General features: G+C 48.6%; 1 protein-coding gene across 1 annotated transcript in view; it reads left to right on the forward strand.

The window, feature by feature from the left end:
- TRPM1 (transient receptor potential cation channel subfamily M member 1) overlaps positions 1 to 18,297 on the forward strand; it is a 127,878-nt gene that overhangs the window by 87,363 nt on the left and 22,218 nt on the right. The window contains 15 exon segments of the mRNA XM_049783914.1: positions 553 to 693; positions 1,232 to 1,261; positions 9,825 to 9,868; positions 9,870 to 9,987; positions 9,989 to 10,117; positions 12,267 to 12,396; positions 12,399 to 12,493; positions 12,843 to 12,863; positions 12,865 to 12,970; positions 13,493 to 13,551; positions 13,554 to 13,622; positions 14,303 to 14,431; positions 15,033 to 15,089; positions 15,091 to 15,285; positions 16,582 to 16,756. Coding sequence (XP_049639871.1) covers positions 553 to 693; positions 1,232 to 1,261; positions 9,825 to 9,868; positions 9,870 to 9,987; positions 9,989 to 10,117; positions 12,267 to 12,396; positions 12,399 to 12,493; positions 12,843 to 12,863; positions 12,865 to 12,970; positions 13,493 to 13,551; positions 13,554 to 13,622; positions 14,303 to 14,431; positions 15,033 to 15,089; positions 15,091 to 15,285; positions 16,582 to 16,756 — 1,498 coding nt within the window.

Raw genomic sequence — 18,297 nt, forward strand, 5'->3', positions numbered from 1 at the left:
TGGGCTGAGCCAATGCTTGAGGTCCATCGAAGGCCCTAGGGATGGGATGGTCCCTAGGCAGCAGGCAGGGTATTTTTTTTGTTTTGTTTTGTTTTGTTTGGGGCCACACCTGTGCTAAATTTAGAAGAACACGCCTCTGGAGGTGGGAAAGATCAGCAATACAGAGGGCTGTCCTCGAACAGCAACCTGGGTTTGATCCCTGGCATCCCATATTGCCCAAGCCCTGTCATGAAAAATCCCTGAGCACAGAGCCAGGAGTAAGTCCCAAGCACCTCCCAAACTGGCTTCTCCTGACCTCGCAACTATCACGGAACCTTCTGGATCAGCCGAACCCTCTCTTAGACAGGAAGTGGGCCTGACCTTTACCTCCCCACACGCATGTTCCAGGGCTGCTGCCCTGCCTGGGACAGTGTGTCCCTGCTGTTCACAGCCTCTGGCTCTGCCTGGCCACCCTCTCTGTCTTGGCCACAGAGGATGCTTGAGACGTTGTGGCCCGTGGGCTCCCGGGGGCTTGTGGGACCCTCCAGGCCTGACCCAGTCTCTTTCTTCCAGGGCAACCTGCCCCCCGACTACCACATCAGCCTCATCGACGTGGGGCTAGTGCTCGAATACCTCATGGGGGGCGCCTACCGCTGCCGCTACACACGCAAGAGCTTCCGGACCCTCTACAACAGCCTGTTTGGGCCCAAGAGGGTAGCGTGAGGGGGGCTGCTCAAGGCCAGATTCATGCCCCAGAATGTGGGGTTGGGTTGGGGGATGCCCCAAGTCAGACTCAGCTCCCCCAGATAGCCCCCTTGAGGCCTCAGCCACCCCAGAAACCAAGTACCAGGCATCCATAACCCTGTCCATCCCCTGTCATGTGCCTCATCCCTTTGCTGCAAGCTCAGACCTTGCCAGTCTGTGAGCAGTTGCTGCCCCTCAGCCGTGAAAAATCCCTGTCATCCAACTCATGATCAGAGCGGCCAAGATACCACAATTCATGTCTTCGAGAGCCCAAGCCTCCCCAAATCAGGGAGTGTCCCCCGAGCACCATGCTCTCCCTGAAGACAGCCTGAATCCCCTTCAAAAACCAGCTCAAATGCCCCACCTGCAGGCAGGGATCCCTTAGCCCTGGGCCCCTCACTCCAGCCTTTCTCTGCATCTTTGACCCACAAGATAGTCTCTCACCACTTGGGTCTGAGGCACCTCACTTCTGAGTAACTTGATTCTTTTCTTGCCTTCCCTGGTGCAGCCTAAGGCGCTCAAACTTCTGGGCATGGAAGTAAGTTGGGTTTCTGCGCATTGCTTTGCGGTCTTTGGTCTGCCTGACGATGTTCTGTTTTCTTTTCGTTTCCGTCGGTTTGGTTTTAGAACCACATCTGGTGATGCTAGGGCTGACTCCTGGCTCTGCACGCAGTTATCATTCCTGGCGGTGCTCAGGGGACCACATGGGGCTCTGGGGATGGAACCCAGGTTAGCCATGTGTAAGGCAAACATCTTTCCTGTTGTACGGAAACACCTTTCCTCTTGCTCTGCCCTGAGATATACACAGAACTCTGCTTTCTTTAAGCATCTTGGCAAAGTTTGTTTTCCAGGAAACAAAGATGATTCAGGGTAATATTGTTACTATAGTCAGATTCAAGTCCACACTTTCTTTTTCTTTCTTTCTTTTTTTTTCTTTCTTTTTTCTTTCTTCTTTTTCTTCTTTCTTTCTTTCTTTCTTTCTTTCTTTCTTCTTTCTTTCTTCTTTCTTTCTTTCTTTCTTTCTTTCTTTCTTTCTTCTTTCTTTCTTTCTTTCTTTCTTTCTTTTTCTTTCTTACCTTCTCTCCCTCCTTTCTTCTTCCTTCCTTTATTTCTTTTTCTTTTTGTTCTTTTTTAGGCCACACCTGTCAGTGCTCAAGGGTTCAGGGGTTACTCCTGGCTCATCACTCAGAAAATTGGGGAACCATATGGGATGCTGGGAATCAAACCAGGTTCATCATGGGTTGGCCGTGCACAAGGCAAACACCCTACCGCTGTGCCATAGCTCCAGCCCACTTTCCTTTTATATATATGTATGTATGTATGTATATATACATATATATATATATGCTCTGTGTCTGTTCCATGAGAATCTGGAAGAACTCATCTATAGAACAATTTAATTCCAGATTCTATTCTTAATGGACATATATTTAGGTCTCTCTATGATAACTCTTGTTATAGGAATCCTTTTAGACATTCTATTTTCCAAAGACCATTTTGATGATTCATTGGTATTCCTATGAAACAATTATTGCATCTAAAATAAATTCCAGTGTTGGGACAGAGCAATAGTACAGCAGTAGGGTGCTTGTCTTGCACGTGGCTGACCTGGGTTTGATCACCAGCATTCCATATGGTCCCTCAAGTACTTCCAGGAATGATTCCTAAGTGCAGAGTCAGGAGTAACTCCTGAGCATCATTGGATGTGGTCCAAAAATGAACCCCCCAAAAATCAACCAATAAAAATTTCAAGTGTGGGCCCGGAGAGATAGCACAGCAGTGTTTGCCTTTGCAAGCAGCCAAGGCAGGACCTAAGGTGGTTGGTTCGAATCCCAGTGTTCCATGTGGTCCCCCGTGCCTGCCAGGAGCTATTTCTGAGCAGACAGCCAGGAGTAACCCCTGAGCACCACCGGGTGTGGCCCAAAAAACAAAACAAAAAACAAGCAAACAAAAAAAATTTCAAGTGTATGGTATAAACATTTACCATATTTTCTGGCATATAAGACGACTTTTTGTTTATTTGTTTGTTTGCTTTTGGGTCACACCTGGCAGCGCTCAGGGGTTATCCTGGCTCTATGCTCAGAAATTGCTTCTGGCAGGCTCGGGGGATCATAAGGGATGCCGGGATTCGAACCACCGTCCTTCTGCATCTAAGGCAAACGCCTTACCGCTGTGCTATCTCTCCGGCCCATAAGATGACTTTTGTTTCGTTTTGGGCCACACCTGACGGTGCTCAGGGTTACTCCTGGCTCTCTGCTCAGAAATCACTCCTGGCAGTCATGGGGGACCATATGGGATGCCGGAATTTGAATCACTGTTGATCCTGGGTCAGTGCTTACAAGGCAAACACCCTACCACTGTGCTCTCTCTCTGGCCCCTATAACACGACTTTTTAACCCATGATAAACTTCTTAAAAGCCAGGGATCATTTTATACACCTGTATACGGCATGCTGAAACTCCAGCTTCAGGAACAAGTGATCCATCTGCCCCCTCTTACCTCCACATCCCACCTCGCTGCCAGGCGTCATCACTCAGTCCTCTGCTTGTCCTGATTTATCTTTCAGGGCACAGAGAGGAGCTGAGTTACCAAGCGCTGCATCCCATCCAGCCACCGGGTGTCATTGCTAGTATGTGGCTTTCTGATGCTCAGTCCTCAGTTTAGCTTTTAGGGGACTTCCAGGAGGCACTCTGTCTCCCTCTAGCTGTTCTATTAATCACTGCACCCCAGCCATCTGCTCTTGGAGGAGCCCCTCTCCCTGCTCTCAATGTAGATCACAATTAAAAAATCACAGTAGGGCCCGGAGAGATAGCACAGCGGCGTTTGCCTTGCAAGCAGCCAATCCAGGACCAAAGGTGGTTGGTTCGAATCCCAGTGTCCCATATGGTCCCCCGTGCCTGCCAGGAGCTATTTCTGAGCAGACAGCTAGGAGTAACCCCTGAGCACTGCCAGGTGTGGCCCAAAAAACAAAACAAAAAAAATCACAGTAACTCACTGCAAATGACAAATGTAAAATGATCGTTGGCACTCTGAAGTCTAGCTTTATTAAACATAGACTGTTAACCTTTGAGGGTTCTACTCTTATTCTCTTACATTTTTTAATTTCCAGTTGATGTGCGTTAAAAGAGAGGTAGTCTTATACCGTGAATATAGCCCAAACCCTATATTTTAACAGACGAGTAGGAGGTCATCTTATATGGAAAATATGGTACCAATTTATGCCTTATAAATTAGTATTCTCATCTGGGGGAGAGGGTGAGGCCATATCCAGCGGCTTTTAGGGGTAACTCCTGGCCCTGTGCTCCAGGATCACTCCTAGCAGTGTGGGGTACCATTTATGGTGCTGGGGACCACATATGGGTTGATCAACTGCAAGGCGAATGCCTTATCTCCTAAAATCTCTTTAGCTCTATTATTCTCTGTTATTGTCAGCTGTTATCTACGTGTGTTGTTTCTTCTTCCAATTAAAGATTATTTATAGGGGCTGGAGAGATAACACAGTGGTAAGGCATTTGCTTTGTCCTGGATCCAGCCGATCCAGGACAGATGACAATTTGATTCCCAGCATCCCATAGGGTCCCCCAAGCCTGCAGGGAGCAATTTCTGAGGGCAGAGTCAGAAGTGACCCCTGAGCGCAGCTGGGTGTAACCCAAAAACAAAAACAAAAAATTATTTATACATATTTTTTCTTCTTTTCCTTACCCAAACTTGTCCACATACATGGGGGGACACTGCACCCAGCTGTGTTCAGCTGTGTGCTTGGGGAACAATAAAGGATGCTGCAGATTGCAATCGAGTGGGCCTCATGCAAGGCAAATGCCCTCCATACTGTGCTAATGCCCTGGCCCCTTTTGTTCCCATAATTTGATTCCTTTTGACTGTTTTAAATTATGTTTTACCTATTTATGTATTTGCTTTATTAGGCAACTTTCCCCCATTTCCTGTTTCTTGTTTTTTTTGTTTGTTTGTTTGTTTGTTTGTTTGTTTGTGGACTGTTTCCGGCAGTGCTTAGGGGTTACTCCTGGCTCTGCACTCAGAAATTGTTCCTGGCAGGCTCGGGGGACCATATAGGATGCCAGGGATTGAACGCCATGTGCAAGGAAGATGCCTTACCACTGTGCTAGCTCTTCAGCTCCCCCACCCCCATTTTCCATTTCATTAATAACTGTTCTGGTTGGGGCCAGAGCAATTGGGAAGGCATTTCTCTTGCATGTGGTCAACCCAGGTTTGATCCCCAGCATCTCATAAAGTCCCCTGATTCCTGAGCACTGTCAAATGTGGCCTCAAAATATATCAAACAAAAATCTGTTTTGAAAAAAAATCTGGTTTGGATCTTTTTAACATTTGTTTGTTAATTTTTGGGGGGTCACACCACCAATGCTCAGTAGTAACTCCTGGCTCAGCGCTCAGGAATCACTCCTGGGTGGGTCAGGGGGGACCCTATGGGTTGTTGAGGATCGAACCTGGGTCAGCTGCATGCAGGACAAATACCCTCCCCGACTGTCCTTGCTCCAGCCCCTCCTTTATAGGTTTGATTGAATTTGAAATGTAAAAGCATTAATTTTCAGTCTTCTTTAATAAATAAGTTAAAGGTGTATATATATTTTTTTTTCCCTGAACCTTATTTTCATGGTATATATAGCCCGGGTCTTGGTAAGTAAGAAACCTTGCTATTTATTTCTAAATATTTTAACATTTTTTCTTTAATTCTTGGTACAGTATAAATGTCTAGATGAATTTCAAATTTCTCACAAATTACCATTGTAATTATCTGTTATCCTCCTATTAGAGATTTCTGACTTTATTCCTCGAACGGATACTACATAATAGCTGAGATCTGAAATATATCACTGCAGAAAAAATCTCAAAATAATTGAGATTTAATGCCTGGTTGAATTTTGTTAATGATCTACATGTGTTAAATTTTCTTGGTATGTTGGGTATAATTCTTTCTTTGTTTTGTTTTTTTTGGGGGGGAGGCGCACCCGGTGACTCTCAGGGTTTACTCTTGGCAATGCGCTCAGAAATCGCTCCTGTCTTGGAGGTCCATATGGGACACTGGGGATTGAACCTAGGACTGTCCTGAATCAGCCACATGCAAGGCAAATGCCCTACTGCTGTGCCATCGTTGTGGTCCCTACTGGGTATAATTCTTTTTTTGTTGTTGTTTTTTGTTTTTTGAGCCACACCCGGCGTTGCTCAGGGGTTACTCCTGGCTGTCCGCTCAGAAATAGCTCCTGGCAGGCACAGGGGGACCATGTGGGACACCGGGATTCGAACCAACCACCTTTGGTCCTGGATCGGCTGCTTGCAAGGCAAACACCGCTGTGCTATCTCTCCGGGCCCGGGTATAATTCTTATAGGAACTTGGTAACTGTGTGGCTTACTTAAAATCTAGAGTTACTAATTCTCTTCAAGTCGATTTCTTCGTGTGTATGTTGTGTGGGCACACTTGGCAAAGCTCAGGGGTTACTACTGACCCTGCACTCAGAAATTATTCCTGGCAGTGTTTGGGTACCAGATGGGATGCCAGAGATTGTACCTGAGTTGGTTACTTGTAAAACAAGTGTCTTATCAGCTGTCCTTTTATACTCCAGACCTCAAATTTATTTATTTCTTCTTCCAGTTTTTTTTTATTATTATTTTGTTTTGTTTCTGGACATGCTCCACAGTCCTCAGAGCTTACTCTTGGCTCTACACTCAGAGATCAGTCCTAGAGGAGCTTGGGGGATTGGTGGTGATTGAACTTGGATTGGCCTCATGCAAAGCAAATGCTCTCCCCATGTACTCATTCTGGACCCTCTGAGCTGTCTCCTAAGTGTCTGTGTTGTGAGGGTTTTCTGGTTGTGAGTCCTTACTGCTATTGCTTAATAAATTGTTTCTCTTTTTTTCTTATTCATCTGAGAAATAGAACTTTAATAATAGGAACATACCAGGAACACTTTAATAATTTTTTGTTTTTGTTTTTGAACTATACCCAACAGTGCTCAGGGCTGACTCCTGACCCAGCACTCAGGGCTCACTCCTGGTGGGGCTCATGCTGAGGATGAACTTAGGTAGGCCGCATGCAAGGCTAATGCCCTCCCCCCTAAGATCACTATTGCTCTAGTTGAGCTTTATTTTATTTGACGCCCTTTGAACATTTATTTTTAAATTTCTATCACGTTTGTTTCAAACTCTTTAGAGCACAATATCCCTTCATTGCCACCGCTGGAGAGATAGCACAGGGGCTTAGGAACTTGTCTCATTGGTCGCCAACCCATGTTCGAGCCCTCGTCCCACCTATGGTCCTCGACAAAACAGAATATGACAGTGAACACATTTCTGTCCCAGGCAGGGGAGATGAGGTTCAGTAAACATGGGGGCAATCAAGTGGAGACAGGAGAGTCGAATCAGCCGTGAATCCCATTTCCTGGTCTGGTATCAGGGGCCATCTGCCCCCTCACTTTCACAACTCCTGTGTGGTAGCATGAAAATCCGTTTATGTTTCCGCCACAACCTGCCTGTCTGAGGCCTTGTGGAGAATCGCCAACTTCCCTGAGGGCCTGAGAGGAAAATGTAGAGTCCAGCCGCAATGCTGTGTGTTGTGACCACCCCCTGCACATACCGCCCCTGAACATTGCTGGTGGCCAAACAGTAAGACACACAGCCAAGTCTGAGGTGTCCCTGGCACCCCCAGAGCAACTGGGAGTTGCTGGGAGACCAACAATAGTAGTAAAAAAAAGAAAAAGTAAGGGCTGGAGAGATAGCACAGTGATAGGGCATTTGCCTTGCACATGACTGACCCAGGACGGGCCTGCGTTCGATTCCCAGCATCCCATATAGTCCCCAGAGCCTGCCAGGAGTGATTTCTGAGCGCAGAGACAGGAGGAACCCCTGAGTGCTGCCGGGTGTGACTCAAAACCAAAACAAAACAAAAATGCAAAGTGAAAAGTAGGCAATTGAAGGGTGGAAATAGAGTTTAGTGCGTAAATTGCATGAGGCACATTTTAGTTTGGTCCCAGAATGGTTTCTGTACCCCCAAGCACTCCCAGGAATGATCCCTGAGCACAGAGCCAAGTATAAGCCCCAAGCATCACTGAATGTGGTGCCCAAAAGAACAAAAATTAGGCATTCATGGGAATGAAGCTTGCAAGGCCTCAACTATCCATGCTAGTGCTGTAGCGTTGAAGGAGTCTTGGCTGGACTGGGCTGTGTTCTTCCTCTTTCCACGCTGCTCTTGTGTTTGGCCCCTTTTGCTCCCCTTCTCTGGGGAGCCTGCCTGGTTTGGATTTTGATATGTGGGAGGGATATCAGGACATGCCAGGGCCTCTCCCAGACATACTCAATGTTGAATGCATCCGTGCAAAAGTTCAAGGTTGTGATTAAGAAGGCTCTGTGGTGGTATTGGGGTTAGTGGGTCACCCTAGAAATGCCTGCAGCACTACACCCAGCAGTGTTTTGGGCCCCCAGGGTAATATCCAGTGATATTTGGGGACACCTAGGACTACATCTAGTAGTGCTCAGGAGAGCAAGTGGAGCTGGGGGGCCCTGACCCTGTCAGGCAATGGTCTTCAAACTACGGCCCATGGGCCACATATTGTATTTATTCCTATTTTATTTCTTCACTTCTAAATAAGATATATGCAGTGTGCATAGAAATTTGTTCATAATTTTGTTTTTACTATAATCTGGCCCTCCAACAGTCTGAAGGATAGTGAGCTGGCCCCCTGTTTAAAAAGTTTGAGGACCCCTGCGTGTCAGGGCACATACATGTACCCCAGGAACTCTCTCCAAGCCTCCAGAACCTTGGTTCCTTTTTTTAGAGATGTCCTTCTACGCCTTAGAGGAAACAGGAAGTGGTGACCTTTCATTTCTTCCAAGTGCATGAAAGGACCAAGCAGATTCCAAAGGCAACAGGCATCTGCTTCCTTCAAACCTAAGACATTATTCTCCATCCATTTCCCCCTTTTCCTGGTTATCTCAGCCTCAGGCATGTCTGGTGAAGGCATCTTGATAGCTGGCAGCCAAGGAAAGACTTCCCAGTGGAAATGGCTTCCTCTATCCCATGAGACAATTTGTATTTGAAGGGGATTTTAGTTGAGCATTTACCAAGCATCTCCTCTGTTCCAGACTTTGGGGAGGGGGGGAGTGGAGAGGAATGGCCAACCCAGGGCTGCCAGTTCTTCAAACTATAGTGAATCTTTTCCATTTGCTTGGCTTTAGACCTGGTGCTGCTCGTAATGTTTACAAACAGAAACACAGAGTGAAAAGGGTCCCCTGGGTCAGGTGTCATAGAAGCACTGATGGGGGTTGTGTTCTTAGGGACACAGCTCAGTAGACAGACTCAAGACAGATATAAGATGCTCTTAAAAATGGGCCGAAATGACAGCACAGTAGTAGGGTATTTACCTTGCATGCAGCTGACCAGGATGGACCCACATTTGATTCCCGGCATCCCATATGGTTCCCTGAGACTACTAGGAATGATTTTTGAGTGCAGAGCCAGGAGTAAACCCTGAATGCTGCCAGGTATGCTCCCCCAGACCAAAAAAAAAAAAAAAAAATGGAAGAAAATGGGTTATAGGCTCAGAGGCAGGCTGCTATTCAAATAAGAAAAGCCCAGTCAAGTTGTGGCTGGCTTCAGCAAGAAAAGGCAAAGCAGGCGAAAGGTTGGTCCCACCGTGATTGGTGCAATAAAATATTGTAGGAAGGGGGCCGGGCGGGTGGCGCTAAAGGAAAGGTGCCTGCCTTGCCTGCGCTAGCCTCGACGGACCGCGTTCGATCCACCGGCGTCCCATATGGCCCCCCAAGCCGAGGAGCGGACTTCTGAGCGCATATGCCAGGGAGTAACCCCTGAGCGTCCACCGGGTGTGGCCCAAAAAACCAAAAAAAAAAAAATATATATGTAGGAAGTAATAGCACCAAGTGGGCGATGGGTCACAGTTCCAACCACTGGAAGGACCCCAGTTGGGTGTGCCTCCTCCCCCAGAGGTGACCTTCCTCCTGGCTCACCTTGATGCCAGATTCCATTTGGCTTTTCCTTCCTCTGGGAGGAAGCTGAGAATGTCTTTGTGGCACAGGACTGCAGACCCACCGACCGGCTCTGGTCTCCCCCTCAGGACGATGAGACCTCCGCCAAAGGGAAGAAGAAGAAAAATAAGAAGGGAGGAAGAGGCGGACATCGAAGTGGACGACCCGGCCGTGAGCCGGTTCCAGGTACCGTTCCATGAGTTGCTGGTCTGGGCCGTGCTGATGAAGCGCCATAAGATGGCTGTCTTCCTTCTGGCAGCGTGGCGAGGAGAGCTTGGCCAAGGCCCTGGTGGCCTGCAAGCTCTACAAGGCCATGGCCCACGAGTGTTCAGAGAGCGAGCTGGTGGACGACATCTCCCAGTACCTGGACAGCAAAGTCCAAGTGCGTGGTGTGGAGGCCGTGGGGAGCAGATTGGGTCACGGGGGGCCCAGGGAAATTTCTCCCTCAGGACGGCTGAGTTGCTGGAAGCACACAGCTTTGTTCACGTCTTGTCCTTGTGTCCTTGGACTCTGGGGGGAGATTCTGCCTGGCTATGGGGACCCTTTATTAGCTTCTCCTCTTGATTTTTTTATTTCTTTGGTTTTGGGGTCACACCCGGTGGAACTCAAGGGTTCCTCCTGGCTCTGCACTCAGAAATCACTCCTCGCAGGCACGGGGGACCACATGGGCTGCCAGGATTCGAATCAGCGTCTGTCCCAGATAGGCTGCGTGCAAGGCAAATGCCCTACTGCTGTTGCTACCTCTCCGGCCCCTTGATTATTTTTCTTTTAAGTATTTATTTAGCCTGGTGGTGTGAGTTGTTGAATCTGGGCCTCCTTGTGCAGGGTGCAAAGGCCTTGACGCTACTCTCCAGCCCCAAAAATGTACATCTTAGAGATGGTTTCTCAGACAGATGCACCCATCAGCACCCCATCAGGAACACAAGTTCCAGACTCTTTGGTGTCCCTCTTTTTCCTCTCCCCTCTACCCACTCCCCCCCCCCCCCGGGGGGCCACTGCTGTTCTGTCTTTGAATCCCACAGGAATCCTTCTGGATCTTATTTTGCCACCAGCCACTCCATCCTCCAAACCCTTGAGACAGGGACTGTTTTTATTCCCAGGACCTTGGGCTTGAAAGGCTCCTTTGAAAGTGATCTGGGGCTTTCTCTGCCTTCAAGAGCAAGACCCCTCTCCCTCCCACCCCCAATCTGAGCACTGAGCTCCCAGCTCCAGCCCAGCTTCTTCTGGGCAGGGGATCCAGCCTGGTTTTCACTACCAGCCTGCAGACCAGGGGCTGCTTCACAGGAAAACCCTTTTGTCTTTACAGAACATCTTTTGGTTTTTTTGTTTGTTTGGGTCAGACCAGCAGCGCTCAGGGGTTCCTCCTGGCTCTGTGCTCAGAAATTGCTCCTGGCAGGCTTGGGGTACCATATGCGATGCTGGGATTTGAACCACCATCTGTCCTGGTTCATCTGCATGCAAGGCAAACACCCTACCACTGTGCTATCTCTCTGGCCCCTATGGAAAATCTTTATGTCAGGTTGGAGTGATAGTACAGCAGGAAGGATGTTTGCCTTGCACTTGGCTGACCTGTGTCCCTGGAGCCTGCCAGGAGTAATTATGAGCAAAAAGCTAGAGTAACCCCTGAGCATTGCCGGTGTGGCCCCAAAACAAAAAAGGAAAATCCTTAAGTCTTGCAATTTAACACACGGTGTGTCGAAGACCATGCATTACACTATTATCAATGTTGGGACCAGAGTGATAGCCACAGCAATGGGGCATTTGTCTTGTACTTGGCCAACCTGTGTCGAACCCGGGTTTGGTTCCCAGCATCCCATATGGTCCCCCGAGTCTGCCAGGAGTAATTTCTGAGCCAAAAGCCGAGAGTAGCCCCTGAGTGCCACTGGGTAGAGCCCCAAACCCAATATAAATAAATAAAAATATATATCAACATTATCTTATGAATGTTCTTTTCTGCTTGTTTTGGGGTCACACCTGGCTGTGTTCGGGGCTTATTCTCAGCCCTGCATGTAGGGGTCACTATTGGTAGGACTTGGGGGACCATGCGTAACACCACATATCAAACCCATGCCACCTGTTTTGCAAGGCAAGAGTCCCACCCACTGCAAGTATTTCTACAACCCAAGTCTCCGTACTGCTTTTCTGTTTTGTTTTGGTGGTACACCAAGAGATGTCAGGGATTCCTCTTGGCTCTGCACTCAGAGATCCCTCATGGCATTGCTGAGGGTGGGGGGGACATGAGGGATGCAGAGGATTGAACTCAAGTCGTCGGCCGGTGGCCAGGCAAGCAACCTCTCCCGCTGTCCTGCTGTTCTGGCTGCTGAACTCTCAAATTTTCATCACTGGCTTCAGTTCTAAACAATCCCTGAGCTGCTTTTTCTGCTCTGTAGAAGCAGCTGTCGAAGCACGGTCCTCAGAGCATCTTGCTCAGGAATCTGGGATCCTGTGACTGCGGCTCTGTCATAGCACCGAGACTCAGTTTCTCGCAGAGAGCTGCACCCTCACAGCCGCTCCTGTCCTCCCACCCAGAGACTTTGGGGCAGCTGGCCGTGGAGCTGCTGGACCAATCCTACAGGAACGACGAGCAGGTGGCCATGAAGCTGCTGACCTACGAGCTCACGAACTGGAGCAACTCAACGTGCCTCAAGCTGGCTGTGGCCGCCAGCACCGGGACTTCATCGCGCACACCTGCAGCCAGATGTTGCTCACCGATATGTGGATGGGGCGGCTGCGGATGAGGAAGAACCCGGGCCTGAAGGTCGGGGGGCTGGAGCCAAGGGACAAGCAGGGGGGAGGTCTGGGCCCCCAAGCACAGCAGGAGTGAGCCCTGAGCACAGAGCTAGGAGTCAGCCGTGAGGGGCACAGCCAGAGCCAGAGAGAGCCCTGAGAATAAAGCCAGGAGTCAGTCCTGAGCACAGAGCTAGGAGTTGGCCCTGAGCAACCATTAGGTGAGACATAAAAAATTGTTTTAAAAACCAGAAACAAAAACAACCCTCCCCCCAAAAAAAATTCCAGAGCTGAGGATGAGACGTGATTTTAAAGCAAACAGGCAGAATTGCTGAGAAACCCGCGCGGTGTTGAATGGCTCGTGTCTGCCCTCCCCCAAGGTAATCCTGGGCATCCTTCTGGCCCCCCACCATCTTGTTCTTGGAATTCCGAACCTGTGACGATGTCTCGTACCAAACAGCCTAAGGACAACGAAGACAACAAAGAAAAGGAGTGGAGAATGTGGTCAGTGGCCCTTTGGGTCCTAAAGAACCAACCTATAGTGGGGTGGAAATGCAGATGCGGGTCCGAGAGATAGGACAGGGGTTGCGGGTGCGCTGTGCGTTTGTCCAGTTCCCAGTTCCAAGGGGTACGGGTTTGAGCAATGAGCAAGGATTAGCCTCTGAGCATGGGGGATGTGGCTCCATGGTCCCTACTCTCTCTCCCCCCTTCTCTCCCTCTCTTTTTCCCTCTCCCTCTCTCTCCCTCCATCTTCTCTTTCTCATCTCTTTCCTCTTTTTCTCTCCCCTTGTCACCTCTCCCCTCTCTCCAACTCTTTCCTTCTCTCTCTGTTTCTACCTCTGTCTCTCTGTCTTTCTCTATCTCTCTCTGTCTCGCTGTCTCTCTCTGTATGTTTCTCTCTGTATCATCTATTTCTCTCTCTCCTCTCTCTCCTCTCTCTCTCTCTCTCTCTCTCTACTGGCACTTCGCAAGGGAGATATACGGGCCGGGGGTGTGCATGACCCACTTATCCCATGCCTGTCTTCCAGAGTGCATACCGGATGTGGGTTCCAGAGGGGGGACGAGGAGAATGAGCACAAAAAGCGGAAGGAGCGTCCCCCATCGGGACAAAGATCTGTGACTTCTATAATGCTCCCATAGTCAAGTTCTGGTTTTATACGGTGAGTCGAGTTTGCCCCCCCCTCCCCGCCCCAGCTTGGCCAGTCCCACTCGCCAAAGACTTGGCAAAGTGGTCAAAAGTCCTCCAAGGGGGGCTGGAATGGGTGGTTGTAGCAGCAGTAGGGTGTTTGCCTTGCTGACCTAGGACGAACTGCAGTTCAATCCCCCAGTGTCCAATATGGTCTCTCAAGCCAGGAGTGAATTCTGAGCACAGAGCCAAGAGGAACCCCTGAGTGTCACGAGGTGTGGCCCAAAAACAAACAAACAAACAAACAAGCAAAGTCCACCGAGGGGCCAGAGCTATAGCACAGTGGTAGGGAATTTGCCTTGCACATGGCCAAGCTAGGATGGACCTGGGTTCGAACCAACATGCTAAAGCTCAGGAGACATACATCCAACTTGGCCTGTAAGAGCCCAGGTTCATTCTGCATGGCACTTGCATGTCCCATTTCCAGGAAATAATAGACACCACAATGCTGGTTCCCGCCTGGCACTTGCCAAAGCATGCCAACTTCCAGCCTGCCTGCGGAGTTCTCTGCCCAAACTGGGAGTTGGCAGGACACTTCCTGTTGACAGGTCAACCTGACCAGAAGTGGCCATCATGGCCACAAAGTTGGGGTTTCCCTTGAGTTATCCGGCACGTGAGTCCTGCCAGATGTCAATGGTTGTCTCTGGCTTCCAGATCTCCTATCTTGGCTACCTGCTGCTCTTCAACTATGTCATTCTGGTGCGCATGGACAGCTGGCCTTGTGTCCAGGAGTGGGTCGTCATTGCCTATGTCTTGAGCCTGGCCTTGGAGAAGATCCGAGAGGTATTTTGCCCCTGGTGCCCACCCCAGCTTCCCTGGACCACTAGCTTCAAGTCAGGTGCACTTTTGGGTTTTCTCTCTGGGAAGGGGAGCAGGATGTGCCCATGATGTGTCTGAAAAGGGCCAGGAGAGGAGCCAAGCTAGCTCCCTTTGGTCCCAACATGCCACCTCTCAGCTACAAGGGCAATCGTGGCAAATAACCAATTCTATCATTTTTGTGGGGGTGGGAAGGGAGCCCTCCCCTTCCATGTGAGTCACTTGGGTTGATTCTGCTCTCGAGTGTTTTTGAGTTTGGGGACCAGCCTAACAGCACGTGGCCAGAGACTTAGAAAAGAAACCAAAGGATGCTGCTTGAATTAGCACCAGCAGGGGACACAAATGAGAAGGCATTTCCTGAGCATATGGCAAACAGAATCTAGGAATACGAAAAATTCCATGGCATTTCCCTTTCTAGAACGCTCTCTCAGCCTGGGAAAATAAGTGTTTTGAGCAGGAAAGGGGACCTGAGGCTTGGGAATATTCCATCTGCCTTTGCCACACAAGTGGCTAAGAAAGTCGGGCTTCCACTGCCCACAGTTGGCAATGCCCAGGTCCTTGTTTGCAGGTCCTGATGTCTGAACCAGGCAAACTCAGCCAGAAGATCAAAGTGTGGCTGCAGGAGTAACTGGAATCTCACAGACCTCGTGGCCATCTCCATGTTCCTGGTGGGGATGGTCCTGCGCCTGCAGAAGCAGCCGTACATGGGCTATGGCCGTGTGATCTACTGCGTGGACATCATCTTCTGGTACATCCGGGTCCTGGACATCTTCGGAGTCAACAAGTACCTGGGCCCCTACGTGATGATGATTGGAAAGATGGTGAGTCACGATGGCCATGGGGGATATGATTCCCTGTGATCTTGCCTTTCCATTTGGGCCCTTACAGAAGTTGTGAGCTATGCTTCCAATAGAGACGAGAGCCAGGAGGACCCATCCATGGTAGGAAGCTTGCCACAAAGAGTGGTGAATGCAGGCAGGGCAGAGAAGAGTTCTCTATGGCAATGAGAATTTGACTGATCAGTTACAACTGATCACTTTGGACAAGAACTGGGTGCTGAGAGGAGATAAAGTGATGTGCATGGTACTCCTTCATTAGCAATAGTGCTAACCATCAGGTCTAAAAGGGAAAGAGATAAAAGAAAGATAGAAGGAGAGAGAGGAGAGAAAGAAAGAGAGGAGAGAGAAGCCAGGAAAAAGTTAGCTTACCCCACCAAGCCCCCCATTCTCAGTGTCCAAATTTAGGAACCCACATCACATCCTGCCCCCTTGTAGGCACAAATTGACTTCTTATTGTTTGATAAACACAAATGCACCTGGAATGACCCAAACTTAGACCCACGAGGGTTAAGTGAAATGATGGTTTTCTCTCTCTCTCTCTCTCTCTCTCTCTCTCTCTCTCTCTCCTCTCTCTCTCTCTCTCTCTCTCTCTCTCTCTCTCTCTCCTCTCTCTCGTATTACTAGAGTCTGACCGGGAATAACTGGGCTGTGGTTGGTGTTCATTGAGCTTCTGTTTCCTGTCCAGGTTCCCACATGTAGGTTCCTTGGGATCCAACTCCCATACATATCCCAACTTTGCCCACTAATCTTCCCTTCCTTCATGGGCAGTTACTGATCACTAAAGGATGATTTGCTTATGGGCAACAAGGAAAGACTCAAGAAGGACAGAGAGCAGAAAATGAGGACAGGAATGTTCTAGAACAAGACAGAGGCATAGCATGGGATAGAATCTAGGAGCCAGAGGACAAGTTGAAGAGAAAGGACATGTAGAAGACGCCGGTGATGTGATGTCGGGTCCTGGGCAAGTTTGAGCCAACTGCTCAGTGAAACCCAGGACAGCAGAGGACAAACTCTCCTCTGGGAGCAATTTCGGGGAGATTACTCGATTTATTTTGTGAGAGTGGGGTCTTATAACGTGCCTCAGTCAGTCAGACTAGGGGAAAGCAGGGTGTGAAGTCTGTCTGTTTAGGGGATTGGGAAAAGCAAGGTATGAGCTCTGCATGTTTAGCTACAGGAACAGCCATGTTCTTCACCTCAAATGCTCCTGGCATGTTTTGGGGGACAAGACAATGAGCCAGATTAAGCTGGCCTCAAGACCCACCCAGTCTCTCTCCCCAGATGGTCGACATGCTCTACTTTGTGGTCATCATGCTGGTCGTGCTGATGAGTTTTGGGGTGGCCCGGCAGGCCATCCTTCACCCCAATGAAGAGCCTTCATGGAAACTGGCCCGGAACATCTTCTACATGCCATACTGGATGATTTACGGCGAGGTGTTTGCCGACCAGATAGACCGTAAGAATCGAATCGATAGTAAGATTCTCTTCCCTGCTTCGGAGATAGATGACTAGACCCCACTGGTCCCCATCCATCCCACCAGTCCCTGATCCTCCCCAGCACTGGAAGAGCAGGTGTGAGGCGGGGAGAGGCGTCACTGTTTTTATCCAGCACCAATCATTAGGCTACTGGAGACATCAGTGGCTTGGTTTGGGTTTTGTTTGGTTGCTTTGGGCCACCCCCAGAGATTCTCAGGCTCACTTGGGGAATTGAATATGATGCTGGAGATCAACCTGAGTCAGCTACATGCAAGGCAAAAGCTTTTCCATCTCCAGCTCTCCTTCCTAGTTTTCTCTCACTCTTTCCAGACACATTATTATTTTCAATATCTCAAAAGAAGTTAGTGGCTGTGTTAATAGCTCCATAAACCAGACTAGAAGAGATTGGGCTAGAGCAATAGTACAGCAGGCAAGGGCGCTTAATTTTGTACATTCCTACCCAGGTTTGATCCCTGGCCTTCTATAGGGTCCCCAGAACACTGCCAGGAGTGATTCTTGAGTGTAAAAACAGAAGTAACCCCAAAATAAAAAAAAGGTTGTTTCATAAGATTAACACTTAAATAAATTAAAATATATTGAATGTCCCTGGGTCTAAATATAGGTCATTTTTTAAAGAAATTATATTGGGGATCTGGAGTGATATAGCACAGTGGAGAGGGCATTTTACTTTTCACATGGCCAGCCCAATTCCTGGTATTTTATATGGTCCCTGGAGCCTTCCAAGAGTGCTTTCTAAACACAGGGCCAGGAGTAAACCCTGTGTATCAGTGGCTGTGGCTCAAAAACTAAAAATAAATTCAAATTAAATTGGGAAAATGAGGGCTCGGAGAGATAGCACAGCAGTGCTTGCCTTGCAAGCAGCCGATCCAGAACCTAAGGTGGTTGGTTTCTAATCCCGTTGTCCCATATGATCCCCCCGTGCCTGCCAGGAGCTATTTCTGAGCAGACAGCAGGAGTAATCCCTGAGTTTTTGGGTGTGACCCAAAAACCAAAAAAAAAAAAAAATTGGGAAATGAGAAAAGATAAAGCCGTGTGTCCTAGAGCTCTCTGTACTATTTTCAAGAGAGCCATTAATAGAGGGGTTTGATCTTGACCTAATTAATTCCAAATGGTTTTGTTGTGTTTGAGGAAAATGTGGGTGCAGGGATAAAGGGGAAAATCACTTTGGCTATCCTTCAGCTTTAAATAATCATGTGCCAGCAGGAGTGTGTGTGTGTGTGTGTGTGTGTGTGTGTGTGTGTGTGTTTAATGAGTGAGTATTTTGGAACCACATCTGGTGATGCTCGGAGGTTAGTCCTGACTCCATGCTCAGAAATTACTCTTGGTGGTGCTTGGGGGACTCTAGGGGGTGCCAGAGATTGAACCTGGGTTAGCCACATGCAAGGGCAAATACCACTCCCCTGTACTATGGCTCTGGCTCCTTTCATGGTATTTTTAATTTGTGAGTTTTTGTTATTGCTTATGATACATGGTTGACAATTCATAAAATATATATGCACA

The sequence above is a fragment of the Suncus etruscus genome, chromosome 11, assembly GCF_024139225.1.
Source record: "Suncus etruscus isolate mSunEtr1 chromosome 11, mSunEtr1.pri.cur, whole genome shotgun sequence".
Classification (NCBI taxonomy): Eukaryota; Metazoa; Chordata; class Mammalia; order Eulipotyphla; family Soricidae; genus Suncus; species Suncus etruscus.